The sequence below is a fragment of the Orcinus orca genome, chromosome 2, assembly GCF_937001465.1.
Source record: "Orcinus orca chromosome 2, mOrcOrc1.1, whole genome shotgun sequence".
NCBI lineage: Eukaryota > Metazoa > Chordata > Mammalia > Artiodactyla > Delphinidae > Orcinus > Orcinus orca.
The window spans coordinates 108,349,248-108,367,981 of record NC_064560.1 but is presented as its reverse complement, the minus strand read 5'-3'; the positions used below and the strand labels follow the sequence as shown (position 1 = coordinate 108,367,981).

Below are 18,734 nucleotides of genomic sequence, written 5' to 3'. Positions count from 1 at the left end.
TCACTAGACACGTGTAGCCGAATACAGTTATGCTGTGCATGTAAATACACACTGGAATTCAAAGACCTCACACCAAAAAAAGGATGTAAAACATCTCAATAACTTTTAAATTGATTTCATGTTGAAATTATAATTTTTCTATATACCGAGTTAAATAAAATATAATATTAAAATTATTTTGTTTTTACTTTTTTAATGTAGCTATACAAAATCTAGAATTACACGTGACTTGTACTCGTGGCTTATATTGTATGTTTTTTGGATAAGTTGATCTAGAGGCCAGAATAAAAAGAATTAAGAATATCTAAATCTATCACTCTCTGTTTCAGAATTTTCTCTTTGGCATTTAGATGATTAAAGAAAAAGCCCTGCCTGTATTATTTGTTTGTTAATTATTCAAGCCTAACATTCCCTTCCATGTGCGTTTTAAATATGTTGAGTAAGACAAAGCTGTAGTCCCTCACCACAGCAAAGACCAAGATCTAAGAAGTCAATTGTCTGACTTAACTAAAAACATACAATGAGGAAGTTTTTCCCCCCACAAAATAACACTTTAAAATAATTTTCACTCAAATGAATGCTTACACACAAAAAATGAGATAACATGGGGGAAAAAAGTAGACATTCAATAAAACAGAGACAGGCTCGGACCTGGGACCCTTTGCTGCAGTGCTTTCACCTAGACAAACATCTCCTCCAGCGACAGAATACAAAGAAACTAATATAAGGGACTAAAAATAACTGCGTGCATGTGCAGTTGGGGCAAATTATGAAAAATAAGATACAAAAGACCAAAAACCCAACTGCCACTTCTGAGGTGTTGGGAGCAAAAGCAGGGTACTGCATACAGCACCACTAAGGGGGTGGGCAGACCACCCAAGCCACCCCTCCCATGTGACCCCTGGACTGGCCCCTACCTTCACTGCATTTAAGGGACCAGCTCCTCCCCTGTCAGGGAGCGAGCAAGGGAACCTGATACTTGTTTTCGCTCCCTAGTGCTATAGCACAAGTCCTAATAAAGCCTTGCCTGAATTACTTGTCTGGCCTTAAGGAGTCCAAGAACCCTGTCAGTAACAAAACTAGTTCCCTTCTCCCTCTTATAAAACCACTATGGTTTTATAGCCTTTGGGGTCTTACTTTCAAAAGCAAAGTGCAAAAAGAGAACACATACCTTAAGCAAAACCTCCACTATGCTGGCATGGCCCTCAGAAGCTGCCATATGCAGCGGCGTTCGGTCCACTTTGGTTCTGGCATCCCTACTTACACCGGCTCGGAGTAGTACTTCTGTGGTGGAATAATGTCCGTACTGTGCTGCCAGATGAAGTGGAGAAGTTCCAAGCTATACCACAAGAAAAAAAATCCACATCTATAGTCATTTTAAAATATACTTCTATCTTCTACTTTACATATTCTGTTTACAGAGCAAACAGATTCTCTTTATATCAAATGTTTACACAGTAACTCAAAACTGAAAAGGAATAATTTTTGCTGACCACAGTCTCTTCATAGGGGCCTTCAAGAATTCCCATTCATTTCTCAGTGAGGAAGAAATGACAATATTTCACTTAATTCAAACTTGCTTTCTTTATTTTGTTATCAGATAGTCTAAACAAAATTAATTTCATCAGGAATTAGACATAATTAGGGTCAGAAACTTTTAAGCATTAGAAAGTTTTCCTCACACCATTCACACAAAACTTTTCATCTATGAAATTCACATCAAATAATTGTAACAGTGTACATTTTTACATTAAACTGTTTCTAGGAGTTAAAAATAAATTAATTAAAGCACCTCAGTGATCTTTTTAAAGGAGTTCATATAGTCATTTTTCAAGGAAAAAATCTGATGTGAGGTGCACTTGCTAAAGGTGAGTTAAGACGGAACCAAAACATGCAGCAGAAACTAACACAACATTGTAAATCAACTATTCTCCAGTAAAAATTTTAAAAAAAGAACCAAAAGAGAGCCCAGTTCTCCTGAAATTGGTTCCACGTGGCCTAGTCACGCTACATTCAAAATATACAGAAGTACATACTAAAATGTGAAGAAGAGCCTTATCAGGGGTATATTTTTGTGTGTGTGTGTGTGTGGTACGCGGGCCTCTCACTATTGTGGCCTCTCCCGTTGCGGAGCACAGGCTCCGGACACTCAGGCCCAGCGGCCATGGCTCACGGGCCCAGCCGCTCCGAGGCATGTGGGATCCTCCCGGACCGGGGCATGAACCCGTGTCCCCTGCATCGGCAGGCGGACTCCCAACCACTGCGCCACCAGGGAAGCCCAGAGGTATAATTTTTAATAGGTGAAAACTAGAATTACATTATATCACATGCACTTAGAAGCACAAAAAGTCCCTACAACTCTCTGATTACCAAGGCACTCATGTTCTAAAGAACCAAGATAGTTCACTAGAACATGCAATTTGCTAAGACCACTGCTGTAATAATAGCAACTAAGGTTTTTATTTAAGCACTTTCCATAGCAAGCACTATTCTAAGACCTTTACACCTATTGTATCATTTAATCTCCTCAAAACACAGGTACTACTACTATCCTCATTTGGCAGTAAAAGAAACTAAGGCATGACCAGGGGATAAGGGGGGGATAAACTGGGAGATTGGGATTGACATATACACACTACCATATATAAAACAGATAACTAGTAAGAACGTGCTTTATAGCATAGGGAACTCTATTCAATATTCTGTAATGGCCTATATGGGAAGAGAATCTTAAAAAAAAAAAAAGAGTGGATATATGTATAACTGATTAACTTTGCTGTTCACCTGAAACTAATACAACAATGTAAATCAACTATAATAAAAAGTTTTAAAAATTTTAAGAAAATAAGTAAGGCACAAAGAGGTTACTAATTTGCCTGAAGTCACACAAGTAAGAGTCATAATACAAAGCTAGGTATGTGCTCTCAATATATGGTAAAAATGGAAATCATTTACCCTGGGAATAATTATTTTATTACTATTAAAAGCCTTGTATTTTTAAGGGAAGGTCATTCCTGCAGATTAAAGAAGATTTTTAAACAATCCTTTCTTCCTCCATGCTCTATCATACTTTTCTAAAACTGGCCTTTTCTATACTCTTAAATTCTAATATTTAATGAAATATCTCCATAGCCTATTTAGCAACCATGAGTTCTGCTCAGTGTGATAAAATGGTTTCTTTTGTAATTTTTTCTTCTCGAGACCTTACCTTTTTGGTTGATGATACAAAATATGTATATACGTACATATATGTAGTTTGAAGGAGGAAAATAAAGTAAATACCATCACAGTCTATAAATAAAACATTACCAGCAATTTAGAATCTTCCCACGTGCCACTCCCTAATAAGCCCCTCCCCCAACCCCTGAGGTAATTACTAGTCTGAATTTTGTAATAAAGATTGCTTTACTTTGCTTTTTTAAAAATTACTATGTATCCCTAAATAATATACTTTGGTTTTGTCTGCTCTGAAATTTATTTAAATAGAATCACATTGCATGTATTTCTCTGAGACTTGCCTTCTTTGGCTTAATATCATAAGATTCACCCACGTTGATGAATATAAGTATAGTTCACTAATTTTCTCTGCTCTATGATTTTATACCAAATGAATAAGCCATAATCAATTTAACCAATCCACTGTTGAGCATTAAGGTTTCCAGTTTTTTATTATGAATAATGCTGCTACTAAAAACAGTCTTATACATGAACAAGAACTTCCCTTGGAAATATTCTTAGAAGTTCAATAGTTATGCCAGAGGGTATGTACACATTTAAATCTACTAGGTACTGCCAAACTGTTCTCCAAAATGTTTCTATCAATTTATGGATCTCCTCACCAACGGTTGGTGCTGAAAGACTTTTTTGTTTAGTTTTTTCTTATCTGATGGATAAGCAATAGTATTTCATGATTTTACTTTGCATTTGCCCAATCATTAATGTAGCTGAGCATCTTTTCACGTTTATTGGTTATTCAAACATTCTCTTTAGTCAAGTACCATATCAAGTCATTTGCCCTATCTTCTTTGTCTTGTTTTTCATCACTGTCATGGGAATCCCTATGTATTATGGACACTAATCCTTCTTAAGATTTTTGTCTTTTTTTTTCAGGGTTTATACATTTTTTTTTAATTGAAGTATAACTGATTTACAATATTATATTAGTTTCAGGTGTACAGCATAGTGATTCAGTATTTTTATAGATTATACTCCATTAAAAGTCATTACAGGGGCTTCCCTGGTGGCGCAGTGGTTGAGAGTCAGCCTGCCGATGCAGGGGACACGGCTTCGTGCCCCGGTCCGGGAAGATCCCACATGCCGCGGAGCGGCTGGGCCCGTGAGCCATGGCTGCTGAGCCTGCGCGTCCGGAGCCTGTGCTCCGCAACGGGAGAGGCCACAACATTGAGAGGCCCGCGTACCGCAAAAAAAAAAAAAAAAACAAAACAGTCATTACAAAATAATGGCTACAATTCCCTGTGCTATACAATATATCCTTATTGCTAATATGTTTTATACATGGTAGTTTATATCTCTTAATCCTATACCCTATTTCGTCCTTCCCCACTTTACTCTCCCCACCAGTAACCACTAGTTTGTTTTCTGTATCTGTGAGTCCAGTTTCTGTTTTGCTATACACATTTGTTAATTTTTTAGATTCCACGAATAAATGGTATCATACAGTATTTGTCTTTCTCTGACTTATTTCATTAGGCATAATACTCTCCAGATCCATCCACATTGCTGCAAATGGCAGAACTTCTTTCTTTTTTATGGCTGAGTAATAGTCCACTGTACGTGTACATACCACATCATCTTTATCCATTTGCCTGTTGATGGACACTTGGGTTGCTTTCATATCTTGACTATTGTAAACAGTACTTCTATGAACATTGGGGTGCACGTATCTCTTCGAATTAGAGTTTTCATTTTTTCCAGATATATACCCTGGAGTGGAATTGCTAGATCATATGGTAGTTCTATTTTTAGCTCTTTGTGGAACCTCCACACTGTTTTCCATAGGGGCTGCACCAATTTACATTCCCACCAACAGTGCACGAGGATTCCCTTTTCTCCATATCCTTGCCAACATTTATTTGTAGACCTTTTGATGATAGCCATTCTGACAGGTGTGACGTGATATCTCATTGGTATCTTGAAGGCTCTTTTTGTCTTGATGTACTACGGGATCACTATGATGTATCTAGATATAGATTATTTTTACTGATTCTGCTGGCGATTTTCTGGGCTACTTGAATCTGTGAGCTGCCATCTTTCATCAGTCTTGGAAAAGCTAAACCATTATGTTTTAAAATTATTTCATCCCTATTTTCACTCTCCTTGTGGATTTATGATTAGATATATGTTAGACTTTCTCATACACTAGCCTTCATGACTCCTGACATCTTTTATATTTTTTTGTTTTTCTCTGCACCGCATTCTGAATGATTTTTTTTTGTTTTTCAGTTTACTAATTTTCTCTTCAGCTATTCCTAATCTGCTATTAAAATCTTATCTAAAGTCCTTATAGGTCTGCTTATGTTGTCAGTTGTTCCAGTGGGTTATTGTCCAAGCTGCCTTGTGTCCTTGTGTGTTCAGTTTTTGTTGGGTTTTTTTTTTTCGTTTGGCCGCACCACGTGGCATGCGAGATCTTAATTACCCGACCACAGATCAAACCCGCACCCCCTGCAGTGGAAGCACGGAGTCTTAACCACTGGACTGCCAGGGAAGTCCCAGTGTTCAGTTATTTTTGACTGTTCATTTTCCTTGGACTTTCATTTGTAGATATGAAGCCTGGGAGGAAGGTAGGTTCCTCCAAAAAGGATATTCATTTGCTTGTGTCAGGAACCAAGGGTAACCTCTAGTCCAAAGATAATTTTAAATTCATTCTTCAGTTCAGAGTTTTGCAGAATACATAAGTATTTATGAGTTAAGGCCACAAATGTGTGCAAAGGATGGCTTTTGACTCCAAATTCTCGTCAACAACATTTTTCCTCTCTCCATTTGGTACCTTAGTTCAAGCCAGTTCATTTGCCTTGCAGTATCCTAACAACAGGGGCAGGGGCAGGGGCAGGATCAGGTAGGAGGATGGAGGGGGTATTTCTGGTTTACCCTTACAACGAAGGTACATCTCTTTAGGATTCCAGTATTATGGGGAAAGGATCTCTAGGAGACTTCCCTCTATGAGCAGTCTCAGGTCTTTATCTTAAGTAACCTATGCCGGGGATGTAGAACACCAACTGGCAAATTTACTGAGTTAGCAAATGTTCTAAGGGTGAAATTTCTCTGGGTTATGGCCTTTGCTTAGTTTTTCAGCTTGATAATCCCTTACTTTCTTTCTAACTCATCAGTGCCCTTAAGATTTTTTTTTAATATACTCAGTCAAAAATTCTTTATCTTTTAAAGACAGATGCTGAAAGCTATGGATGAAACAAAATGGTTCCTGAAATTTACTTTAAAATAATACTAAACAAAGAAAGTAAATGGGGTTATAGAGGAAATAAGATTCATTTGATTTGATAATTTTTGAAGGGTATACAGGGGTTGATTTATGTTTGAAATTTTCCATACTAAAAAAAATTGTTTTGAATGAAAAGTTAAAAAGAACATGGAACAAGTAAGCTAAAAACAACAAAATCAAAACTCTGGAGTTTTTAGTTGTTACCAGTGGGAGAATTAATCCATATTCCTAACCCTCCACATTCCCAAGAATATCCCTTGTGATTTACCTGCAGAATTAAACAGAGTTATGGTTTCTGTCTTCTTCACAATTGCCTTCTGTAATTACTAAGAACTCCTTCTCATTCCTTTCTTCCTTCTGAGTGATGTTTGCAATAGTTTTACAAGTATCAATTGAAATGCAAACATTTTTCCTTTTTTAGAATCAATTATAACATTAACACCAAATTTGCTTTTTCTGAATTGTAAATTCTACCTGTGCTATTTATAAGGCCTTTAAATTAAATCCCAAGCAGCTACATTTTACATTCATCCTGCATTACTAAACTCCGTAATTTAAAGAAAAACCCATGTGTGGACAGAATATTTGGATAAGGTGGTCTATTATTAAAAAAAAGTATATGAACCATTCTCTTTAAAAGCAAGCTATAATTCTAAAATTGCAAACAAATTTGCAAAAAAATTAAATTTTCACCACTTATAAACACAATACTGGCTAAACTTTTAACTGGAAAAACTCAAAAATGAGAGGAAGAAGAAGAAGGAGAAGGAGGAGGAGGAAGAGGAGGGGGAAGAGGAGGAGGAGAAAACAAAAAACAAAAAAACCCCACAACATTAAAACCATTCTTTACCCAGTCTGTAGTAAAAGGAGCTCCATTAGCCATCAAAATACGAACTTCATCATCTTGACCTGCTCGAGCCGCTTCTAAAAGCTTCTTTCCCAAATCTACCAGGGACATCTAAACAAAACATAGATGAATTTAACATCTCCATTTATACATTATGACATAATTTTTTTCCCTTCTATCTTCACTAATAAGTCAGTTCTCAATTAGACCTTCAAAAGGTTGTGATATAGTTCCTCTGAAACTACAGATCATATAAAAGCAATTTTTATTTGAATTTTGGGAACAGATTTTTCTTTCTTATCAAATTTTTAACTAGGATAATAAAATTAATTTGAATTCTCCGAACACAGCTGGTAAAAAATAGAAGAGGTAAGTGGCAAAGAAAGCTTGTCTAAAATTTAAAACTAGCAACAAACTGTTTTCACTGGAGGAGTTGCAGCAATAAAGTTTTCTCACAAATGTAAATAGAAATAAGGTAAATATACTATCCTCTTTAAGTGGTACAAAATTTAAAATAAATCTACCATAACTTTTTTTAGCAACAGTGAATGTGCTCAGAATTTGAAAATAAGTATTTTCAACCCTCATACAGGCAATGTGCATGTAAGTTCTTTCAGAAAAAGGCACAATTCAGGGCTTCCCTGGTGGTGCAGTGGTTAAGAATCCACCTGCCAATGCAGGGGACATGGGTTCGAGCCCTGGTCCAGGAAGACCCCACGTGCTACACAGCAACTAAGCCCATGCACCACAAGTACTGAGCCTGCGCTCTAGAGTCCGCAAGCCACAACTACTGAGCCTGCGTGCTACAACTACTGAAGCCTCCGCAACAAGAGAAGCCACTGCAATGAGAAGCCCATGCACCGCAATGAAGACCCAATGCATGGGACTTCCCTGGCGGCGCAGTGGTTAAGAATCTGTTGCCAATGCAGGGAACACAGGTTCAAGCCCTGGCCCGGGAAGATCCCACATGCTGTGGAGCAACGAAGCCCATGTGCCACAACTACCGAGCCTGCGCTCTGGAGCCTGTGAGCCACAACTACTGAAGCCCACGCACCGCAACAAAGAGTAGCCCCTGCTCACCGCAACTAGAGAAAGCTTGCACGCAGCAATGAAGACCCAATGCAGCCAAAAATAAGTAATAAATAAAATAAATATAAAGAAAAAAAGACCCAATGCAGCCAAATAAATAAATAAAATTAATTTATTTAAAAAAAGGCACAATTCACATTCAGTGAAAATAATGAAAAGAGAGTCTAACAGTATTATCAATAGAGTATGTGTCTCACTAAGAACCTATAAATTAAGTATGCCCCACATCCTGAATACAAGATATCTGAAAATGTCACAGCCTAGGATGGATGTGTGTGTGTGCATGTGTGTGTATGTGTGTTTGTGTCATCTTGAATAAGAAATATTGAAATATGTGTTAAGGAAAGATCATGTCAGGAGTACATAGGAGAAGAAAGATTTGAAAGTATCAGAAATGCTCAAATTCAAAAGATGACACTTCTAGAAGAAGAAAGTTCCCAAATCCAGAAAGACTATTCAATGATGTTATATGTATCTGGAAGAAAGGCAAACAGGTAGAATTTGAAGGTTGTGGGGATGGGAAGATATGGAACCCCTGAAATTTACACAAGAAAAAATGTGCCTCAGGTATGAATTTGTCTCAAAAAGTGAATACTCTTTGAGTTGAGGGGAAATAAATTATAAGAGAGGAATGTCAGGTTGATTAGTATATCCCAATCTGGTATGAACAGGAATTACTCAAGAAAAGAGGGGAAAGGAGTATGTGTGTGAGAAGAATGTTGACAGAGCTTGCAGAGGTTATTTATACCAGAAAGGAACAAAATGCATCTCATAATTAGAGGTGTTAGGAAATCTAAAAGGGTTGATTAAAGGTTGATTAAAAAATGTCCCCAAAAGAACACAAGTTTGTGCTTAAATTATTGTATTTTTTAGTAGATTTCATAACACAGAAATAACCAAACATAAAAAGAGTGACCAGGAGCAGATGTTAATACTGGGAGGCTCACACAATGATTAGGTGAGATGTACATGTCCAAAACAGGCATTTGTCACCAAACAGGAAAGAATTTTTTATAGTTGTTCTCTTTGTAAGAATAGAAATAATTCATAATATATCCTATGGTGAAGAATAAGAAAAATAACCACATGCACTTGTGGGTTTTATGTGGGGGGTCTTTTATGCCTTTTTGTGACATTCACGTTTTCACCCTTGAATGTCTGATTTCCTTTCCTTTTTCCTCCCATTCTCTCATTCATACATTGGTGGAGTCACTGGAACCCAAAATATTCCTTAATCCCACTAAAAGCACTAAAATCAAGAGATTACTGTTCTTTAACGAAGGATTTTTCCTAGGGAATATGTACCAGCTGGATATAAATTAATAGCATATTCAATAGGCAAAGAATCAGAAATAATAATGTCCTACTAAAGGCAGAATAAGGTAAAAAAAAACTGATCTCTCTTCTACAGAAATACAGTAAAATCTAAACTGGCCATACTAACAAAGACAGTGTTCTATAGTCTGGATGACCAAAATTTAATATTAACCTGGTTTTACAATGAAGTAAGTATTTCCCCCAAATACACATTTTTAAATATGTCTTACACAGTAATATAAAATCAATCTGCATTCATTCAGCATAGATACTGCCAGATGGTTTAAATATCTGGATATCTTTTATGAAGTGGTGGTTTAGGGCTTTTCCTCATTCTTTAGAAATTGGATTGTCTGCCTTTTTCTTAATGATTTGTAAGCATTCTTATATACATTCTGGATATGAGTGCTTTGTCAGATATAATATGTATTATAAATATCTCCTTCCAGAACCCTGATTTCTTGACTCCACATCCCATGTTCTTTCCTTGATATCACATACTATCTTGTACAAGTAGATAACTGTCGTCTCATAAAAATAAAAATAAAATAATCAAACTAAAATCAAAGATAGCATAAAAATGAATGTAAGAAACATTGAAATATTATTTAAAAGGTCTGATTCGAAAAGAGAAAACAAACAAACAAAAAAAACCACCAAGCACCCAACAGATCAATAGTCAAAGGGCAGATCACACATTTTCTAAAAGAGAAAATAGAAATAATTCACTAAACATGTTCAGTATCACTGATGCTCAAAAAATGTGAAGTAAATAACTTTTAAAGTCAATTTGCAATTTTAACAGAAGTTATAAAAAAATGTAACTTTTGTTAAATATTAGCCTAATCCTAATGACCTAATAAATGACCCCAGTTCTGAAGACCTATCCTAAAGGAAAAATGAAAATACTGAAACAGATAAAAAATATGTGTGTATGTTTTTATAATGTGAACAAACTAAAGGTAGGAAAATAGTTAAATTGTGGAACCTAACAGAATAGGATGCAGTAATTTAAAATAATATTTTTGAAGTTATATAATAATATTAAAAAGTTATGCCATGTTGAGTGAAAAGACACAAAACTAATTTTTGAATGTCAAAATATGCATATACAGAAAAAAATACTGAAAATATTAACAGTTGTTAGGGTGGTATGATTATGGGAAAATCTGCCTCCATTTCACAAAGTTTCTGTAATATCTTCCAAATTTAAACAATGGGGTTTTTTTAAGGGACAAATTGTGTGACTGTTAAATAAGTAAACAGTGACATTAAAGAAAGTTATATACTACTGACTTACTAAACAGAAAGAGTGGAAAAAATAAAGACTATGGAGGCTACTAGGGACCTAAAATAGCAAACATATTGATCTGCTTATAAGAACTGCAACAAAACAATGATGCATTTGAACAAATCAACTTATTACATAATTCTGCAATTTTCTTAACTATTTAAAACATCATATTTAAGGACCTAGGATGCTTAAGTTACTTTGGTTTTGAAATTCCATGAGAAATACAGGTGTTTAGATTAATGTAGCTAGATACTTTTAAATTGGTGGTTCTCAATGTTAGCAGCACTGCCCCCTAGAGGATCCTCTGGATTTATATAGAGGCATTTTAGGGATTACTGGGAAGAGGGATGGGACGAATACTTTACCAGCAATTAAAAGGCAAGTGCCAGAGATACTAGAGGTCCAGCAATGCAGGAAACAATCCGGTATGGCAAAGAATTGTCATATGTCTTGTTGACTTTCAAAGGTCCCACTGAATATATCTAAGACTAGAACTAATATGTAAACAAAACGAATTTTCCCACATATTAATGCACCCCAAATTTTCTAGACTGCAACAATGCATCTCTTTGTTTTATTCAGAACTTTACTAAGAGTTTTTCACCATTTTGGAAAATCATGTCACCAATGCCAATGCCACTTGGGTATCTGAATCACCAATATGTATTATAATCAGCTTTCACAGCTATCCCATTCACAGTGATTCATAGTCATTCTATGTACAGGCGCAAGCATTTGACTACCTCTTGTTTCATCTAGTGTAGTCTGCTCCAGTACTTACATATTGAAATACACATTTTATTATAAATTGCTTTCCTTCTACTTCTCCTTTACATTAAAATTAGGGCATCATAATGATTTGTTGAAATTGTGCAGATAGATAATATTAACTATGATTTTCATTTCAAGTTAGTAAAATGGGCAATACTAAATATTTATTATAAAAGAGAGCAATAGAGGTAATAATATTGAAAATCAATGGAAGAAAATACATGTGAGATCAAGTAAGACCAAAATCAAAGATGTTCTAATTTTCTTGTCAAGAAATTTAGTGAAAGTTAAGATGACAAAAATACCAAACTGTAGCAATTTCACTCCTGATTCTCACTGGACAGGAACATGCACATCATAGTAGAATAATTCGGACCCTTAGAAGAACTCAATTGAGTTAGGACAACAAAATTGACCAAGGGGACCATAGTTCCATGTCGAGCCCTCAGTTTACTTAGTTCGTTACCTCTATATTAAATCCTCAGAGATAAAGTGTTGGATTTACATAAGATCAGTTAAAGGCTTAGCAGAAAAGGTTGCTTTTTTGGTGTGGCAAATAACTTTTCCACAAGCATATGGAGAAGTCTAATTAAATTCAATAAATTTTAATTAATGTTTAAAATACTTACTGAAAATATAATGTGTATGGTACTGAATGTCATTTAGTTTAACACTCCGTTCTTCTTGAGAAGAAAACCAAAAAACTCCCACTAATAAATTCCACCTTGAATTTCTTTACTACTTCTAAAAAAGCTTATCATATAACCTGATATAAACCATTTTTAACTCCAATTAAAATGTCTTTTAATAAGATCTATAGAGGAAATTCAAACTGTCTATAAACTTGCTACTTTTGCTCAAAAGTACATGCTGAGAGGGCCATCTAGTGGTAACAGGAATTACTACCAATAATTACATTTGCAAAGTTTAAAGTCTATTTTGTTGTGATTTTCTATAATTCATAGTTCAAAGAGCTATTGTGAGAATTATAGCATCTATTGGACATGAAAAATCTCTCTAAGACTACAAAGTACTAGTTCTATGCGAATTGTTATTAGCACTCAAAAAAATAATATGAATAAAAACACTTAGAAAATTTAAGCCTACTATAACAATTCTTAATGACAAACTTTGTCTCACTAAAAATTTTAGAATAGGACTTCCCTGGTGGCGCAGTGGTTAAGAATCGGCCTTCCGCAAAACCATAGAGGCGGACGAGGGGAAGATGGCGGAAGAGTAAGACGCAGAGATCACCTTCCTCCCCACAGATACACCAGAAGTACATCTACACATGGAACAACTCCTACAGAACACCTACTGAACGCTGGCAGAAGACCTCAGACCTCCCAAAAGGCAAGAAACTCCCCACGTACCTGGGTAGGGCAAAAGAAAAAACTGAGAAAAAAGAATAGGGACCTGCACCAGTGGGAGGGAGCTGTGAAGGAGGAAAGGTTTCCACACACCAGGAAGCCCCTTCTCACCAGGAAGCCCCTTCGCGGGGGGAGACTGCGAGTGGCGGGGGGCGGGGGGGAGCTTCGGAGCCGCGGAAGAGAGCGCAGCAACAGGGGTGCGGGGGCAAAGCGGGCAGATTCCCGTACAGAGGATCGGTGCCGACCAGCACTCACCAGCCCGAGAGGCTTGTCTGCTCACCCGCCGGGGCGGGCGGGGCTGCGAGCTGAGGCTTGGGCTTCAGTCAGAGCACAGGGAGTGGACTGGGGTTGGCGGCATGAACACAGACTGCAGGGGATCAGTGCACCATAGCTAGCCGGGACGGAGTCCGGGGAAAAGTCTGGACCTGCCGAAGAGGCAACAGACATTTTCTTCCCTCTGTTTCCTGGTGCGCGAGGAGAGGGGATTAAGAGCGCTGCTTAAAGGAGCTCCAGAGACGGGCACGAGACGCGGCTAAAAGCGCGGACCCCAGAGACGGGCAGGAGACGCTAAGGCTGCTGCTGCTGCCGCCACCAAGAAGCCTCTGTGTGAGCACAGGTCACTATCCACACCTACCTTCCAGGGAGCCTGTGCAGCCCGCCGCTGCCAGGGTCCCGGGATCCAGGGACAACTTCCCCGGGAGAACGCACGGCGCGCCTCAGGCTGGTGCAAAGTCACGCCGGCCTCTGCCGCCGCAGGCCCGCCCCGCACGCAGTGCCCCTCCCTCCCCCCAGCCTGAGTGAGGCAGAGCCCCCAATCAGCGGCTCCTTTAACCCCGTCCTGTCTGAGCGAAAAACAGACGCCCTCCGGCGACCTACACGCAGAGGCGGGGCCAAATCCAAAGCTGAGCCCCTGGGAGCTGTAAGAACAAAGAAGAAAAACGGAAATCTCTCCCAGCAGCCTCAGAAGCAGTGGATTAAAACTCCCCAATCAACTTGATGTACCCTGCATCTGTGGAATACATGAACAGACAACGAATCATCCCAAATTGAGGAGGTGGACTTTGAGAGCAAGATTTATGATTTTTCCCCTTTTCCTCTTTTTGTGAGAATGTGTATGCTTCTGTGTGAGATTTTGTCTGTATAGCTTTGCTTCCACCATTTGTCCAAGCGTTCTATCCGTCCGTATTTTTTTAAATTTTTTTCTTACTAATTAATTTTAATAACTTTATTTTATTTTACTTTTCCTTCCTTCCTTCCTTCCTTCCTTCCTCCCTTCCTCCCTCCCTCCCTCCCTTCCCTCCTTTAGACAATGAATCATCCCAAACTGAGGAGGTGGACTTTGAGAGCAAGATTTATGATTTTTTTCCCCTTTTCCTCTTTTTGTGAGAATGTGTATGCTTCTGTGTGATTTTGTCTGTATAGCTTTGCTTCCACCATTTGTCCAAGGGTTCTATCCGTCCGTTTTTTTAAAAAATTTTTTTCTTACTAATTAATTTTAATAACTTTATTTTATTTTACTTTTCCTTCCTTCCTTCCTTCCTTCCTTCCTTCCTTCCTTCCTTCCTTCCTCCCTCCCTCCCTTCCTCCCTCCCTTCCCTCCTTTAGACAATGAATCATCCCAAACTGAGGAGGTGGACTTTGAGAGCAAGATTTATGATTTTTTCCCCTTTTCCCCCTTTTGTGAGTGTGTATGTGTATGCTTCTGTATGAGATTTTGTCTGTATAGCTTTGCTTCCAGCATTTGTCCTAAGGTTCTATCAATCCGTTTTTTGTTTTCTTAAATTTTTTTCTTAATAATTATTTTTTAATTTAATAACTTTATTTTATTTTACTTTATCTTCCTTCTTTTTTTTATTCCTTACTTCCCTCCTTCCTTCCTTCCTCCCACCCTTCTTTCCTTCTTTCCTTCTTCCTTCCTTCCTTTTCTTTCTCTTTCTTTCTTTCTTTCTTCCTACTTCTACTAATTCTTTATTTCTACTTTTTCTCCCTTTTATTCTGAGCCGTGTGGATGAAAGGCTCTTGCTGCTGCAGCCAGGAGTCAGTGCTGTGCCTCTGAGGTGGGAGAGCCAACTTCAGGACGCTGGTCCACAAGAGACCTCCCAGCTCCACATAATATCAAATGGCAAAAATCTCCCAGAGATCTCCATCTCAAAACCAGCACCCAGCTTCACTCAACGACCAGCAAGCTACAGTGCTGGACAGCCTATGCCAAACAACTAGCAAGACAGGAACACAACCCCACCCATTAGCAGACAGGTTGCCTAAAATCATAATAAGTCCACAGACACCCCAAAACACACCACCAGACGTGGACCTGCCCATCAGAGAGACAAGATCCAGCCTCATCCACCAGAACACAGGCACTAGTCCCCTCCACCAGGAAGCCTACACAACCCACTGAACCAACTTTAGCCACTGGGGACAGACACCAAAAACAACGGGAACTACGAAACTGCAGCCTGCAAAAAGGAGACCCCAAACACATTAAGATAAGCAAAATAAGAAGACAGAAAAACACACTGCAGATGAAGGAGCAAGATAAAAACCCACCAGACCTAACAAATGAAGAGGAAATAGGCAGTCTACCTGAAAAAGAATTCAGAATAACGATAATAAAGATGATCCAAAATCTTGGAAATAGAATAGACAAAATGCAAGAAACATTTAACAAGGACCTAGAAGAACTAAAGATGAAAGAAGCAGTGATGAACAACACAATAAATGAAATGAAAAATTCTCTAGATGGGATCAATAGCAGAATAACTGAGGCAGAAGAACGGATAAGTGACCTGGAAGATAAAATAGTGGAAGTAACTAGTGCAGAGCAGAATAAAGAAAAAAAGAATGAAAAGAACTGAGGACAGTCTCAGAGACCTCTGGGACAACATTAAACGCACCAACATTCGAATTATAGGGGTTCCAGAAGAAGAAGAGAAAAAGAAAGGGACTGAGAAAATATTTGAAGAGATTATAGTTGAAAACTTCCGAAACATGGGAAAGGAAATAGTCAAGTCCAAGAAGCACAGAGAGTCCCATACAGGATAAATCCAAGGAGAAATACACCAAGACACATATTAATCAAACTGTCAAAAATTAGGGCTTCCCTGGTGGCGCAGTGGTTGGGAGTCCACCTGCTGATGCAGGGGACGTGGGTTTGTGCCCCAGGCTGGGAGAATCTCACGTGCCACGGAGCGGCTGGGCCCCTGGGCCACGGCCACTGAGCTTGCGCGTCCAGAGCCTGTGCTGCGCAACGGGAGAGGCCACAACAGTGGGAGGCCCGCGTACCACAAAAAAAAAAAAAGAAAAAAGTGTCAAAAATTAAATACAAAGAAAGCATATTAAAAGCAGCAAGGGAAAAACAACAAATAACACACAAGGGAATCCCCATAAGGTTACCAGCTGATCTTTCAGCAGAAACCCTGCAAGCAAGAAGCCAGTGGCAGGACATATTTAAAGTGATGAAGGAGAAAAACCTGCAACCAGGATTAATCTACCCAGCAAGGATCTCATTCAGATTTGATGGAGAAATTAAAACCTTTACAGACAAGCAAAAGCTGAGAGAGTTCAGCACCACCAAACCAGCTTTACAACAAATGCTAAAGGAACTTCTCTAGGCAAGAAACACAAGAGAAGGAAAAGACCTACAATAACGAACCCAAAACAATTAAGAAAATGGGAATAGGAACATACATATCGATAATTACCTTAAATGTAAATGGACTAAATGCTCCCACCAAAAGACACAGATTGGCTGAATGGATACAAATACAAGACCCATATCTACAAGAGACCACTTAAGACCTAGAGACACATACAGACTGAAAGTAAGGGGACGGAAAAAGATATTCCATGCAAATGGAAACCAAAAGAAAGCTGGAGTAGCAATTCTCATATCAGACAACATAGTCTTTAAAATAAAGTCTTTAAAATAAAGACTATTAGAAGATACAAAGAGGGACACTACATAATGATCAAGGGATCGATCCAAGAAGAAGATATAACAATTGTAAATATTCATGCACCCAACATAGGAGCACCTCAATACATAAGGCAAACACTAACAGCCATAAAAGAGGAAATCGACAGTAACTCATTCATAGTAGGGGACTTTAACACCCCACTTTCACCAATGGACAGATCATCCAAAATGAAAATAAATAAGGAAACACAAGCTTTAAATGATACATTAAACAAGATGGACTTACTTGATATTTATAGGACCCATCCAAAAACAACAGAATACACATGTTTCTCAAGTGCTCATGGAACATTCTCCAGGATAGATCATACCTTGGGTCACAAATCAAGCCTTAGTAATTTTAAGAAAATTGAAATTGTATGAAGTATCTTTTCTGACCACAACACCATGAGACTAGATATCAATTACAGGAAAAGATCTGTAAAAAAATACAAACACATGGAGGCTAAACAATACACTACTTAATAACGAAGTGATCACTGAAGAAATCAAAGAGGAAATAAAAAAATACCTAGAAATAAGTGACAATGGAGACACGACGACCCAAAACCTATGGGACGCAGCAAAAGCAGTTCTAAGAGGGAACTTTATAGCAATACAAGCCCAACTTAAGAAACAGGAAACATCTCGAATAAACAACCTAACCTTGCACCTAAAGCAATTAGAGAAAGAAGAACGAAAAAAAACCCTAAGTTAGCAGAAGGAAAGAAATCATAAAAATCAGATCAGAAATAAATGAAAATGAAATGAAGGAAACTATACCAAAGATCAATAAAACTAAAAGCTGGTTCATTGAGAAGATAAACAAAATTGATAAACCATTAGCCAGACTCATCAAGAAAAAAAGGGAGAAGACTCAAATCAATAGAATTAGAAATGAAAAAGGAGAAGTAACAACTGACACTGCAGAAATACGAAAGATCATGAGAGATTACTAAAAGCAACTCTATGTCAATAAAATGGACAACCTGGTAGAAATGGACAAATTCTTAGAAATGCACAACATGCCAAGACTGAATCAGGAAGAAATAGAAAATATGAGCAGACCAATCACAAGCACTGAAATTGAAACTGTGATTAAAAATCTTCCAACAAACAAAAGCCCAGGACCAGATGGCTTCACAGGCGAATTCTATCAAACTTTTAGAGAAGAGCTAACACCTATCCTTCTCAAACTCTTCCAAAATTTAGCAGAGGGAAGAACACTCCCAAATTCATTCTACGAGGCCACCATCACCTTGATACCAAAACCAGACAAGGATGTCACAAAGAAAGAAAACTACAGGCCAATATCACTGATGAACACAGATGCAAAAATCCTCAAGAAAATACTAGCAAACAGAATCCAACAGCACATTAAAAGGATCATACACCATGATCAAGTGGGGTTTATTCCAGGAATGCAAAGATTCTTCAATATACGCAAATCAATCAATGTGATAAACCATATTAAAAAACTGAAGGAGAAAATCCATATGATCATCTCAATAGATGCAGAGAAAGCTTTTGACAAAATTCAACACCCATTTATGATAAAAACCCTGCAGAAAGTAGGCATAGAGAGAACTTTCCTCAACATAATAAAGGCCATATGACAAACACACAGCCAA

The 18,734-nt window shown here is 37.9% G+C and overlaps 1 protein-coding gene across 9 annotated transcripts in view; it reads right to left on the bottom strand.

Moving 5' to 3' along the window:
• The window catches only part of GABPB1 (GA binding protein transcription factor subunit beta 1), a 79,630-nt gene that overhangs the window by 27,911 nt on the left and 32,985 nt on the right, over nucleotides 1-18,734 (bottom strand). For 7 of the 9 annotated variants that reach the window (XM_004281282.4, XM_004281283.4, XM_049706077.1 and 4 more), the window contains exons 2-3: nucleotides 7,308-7,415; nucleotides 1,172-1,339 (exon numbers count right to left, since the gene is read on the bottom strand). In XM_004281282.4, coding sequence (XP_004281330.1) covers nucleotides 1,172-1,339; nucleotides 7,308-7,415 — 276 coding nt within the window. Of the gene's footprint in view, nucleotides 1-1,171; nucleotides 1,340-6,725; nucleotides 6,798-7,307; nucleotides 7,416-18,734 lie in introns of those variants that run through there. The other 2 variants (XM_049706079.1, XM_049706078.1) reach the window with 2 other exon arrangements.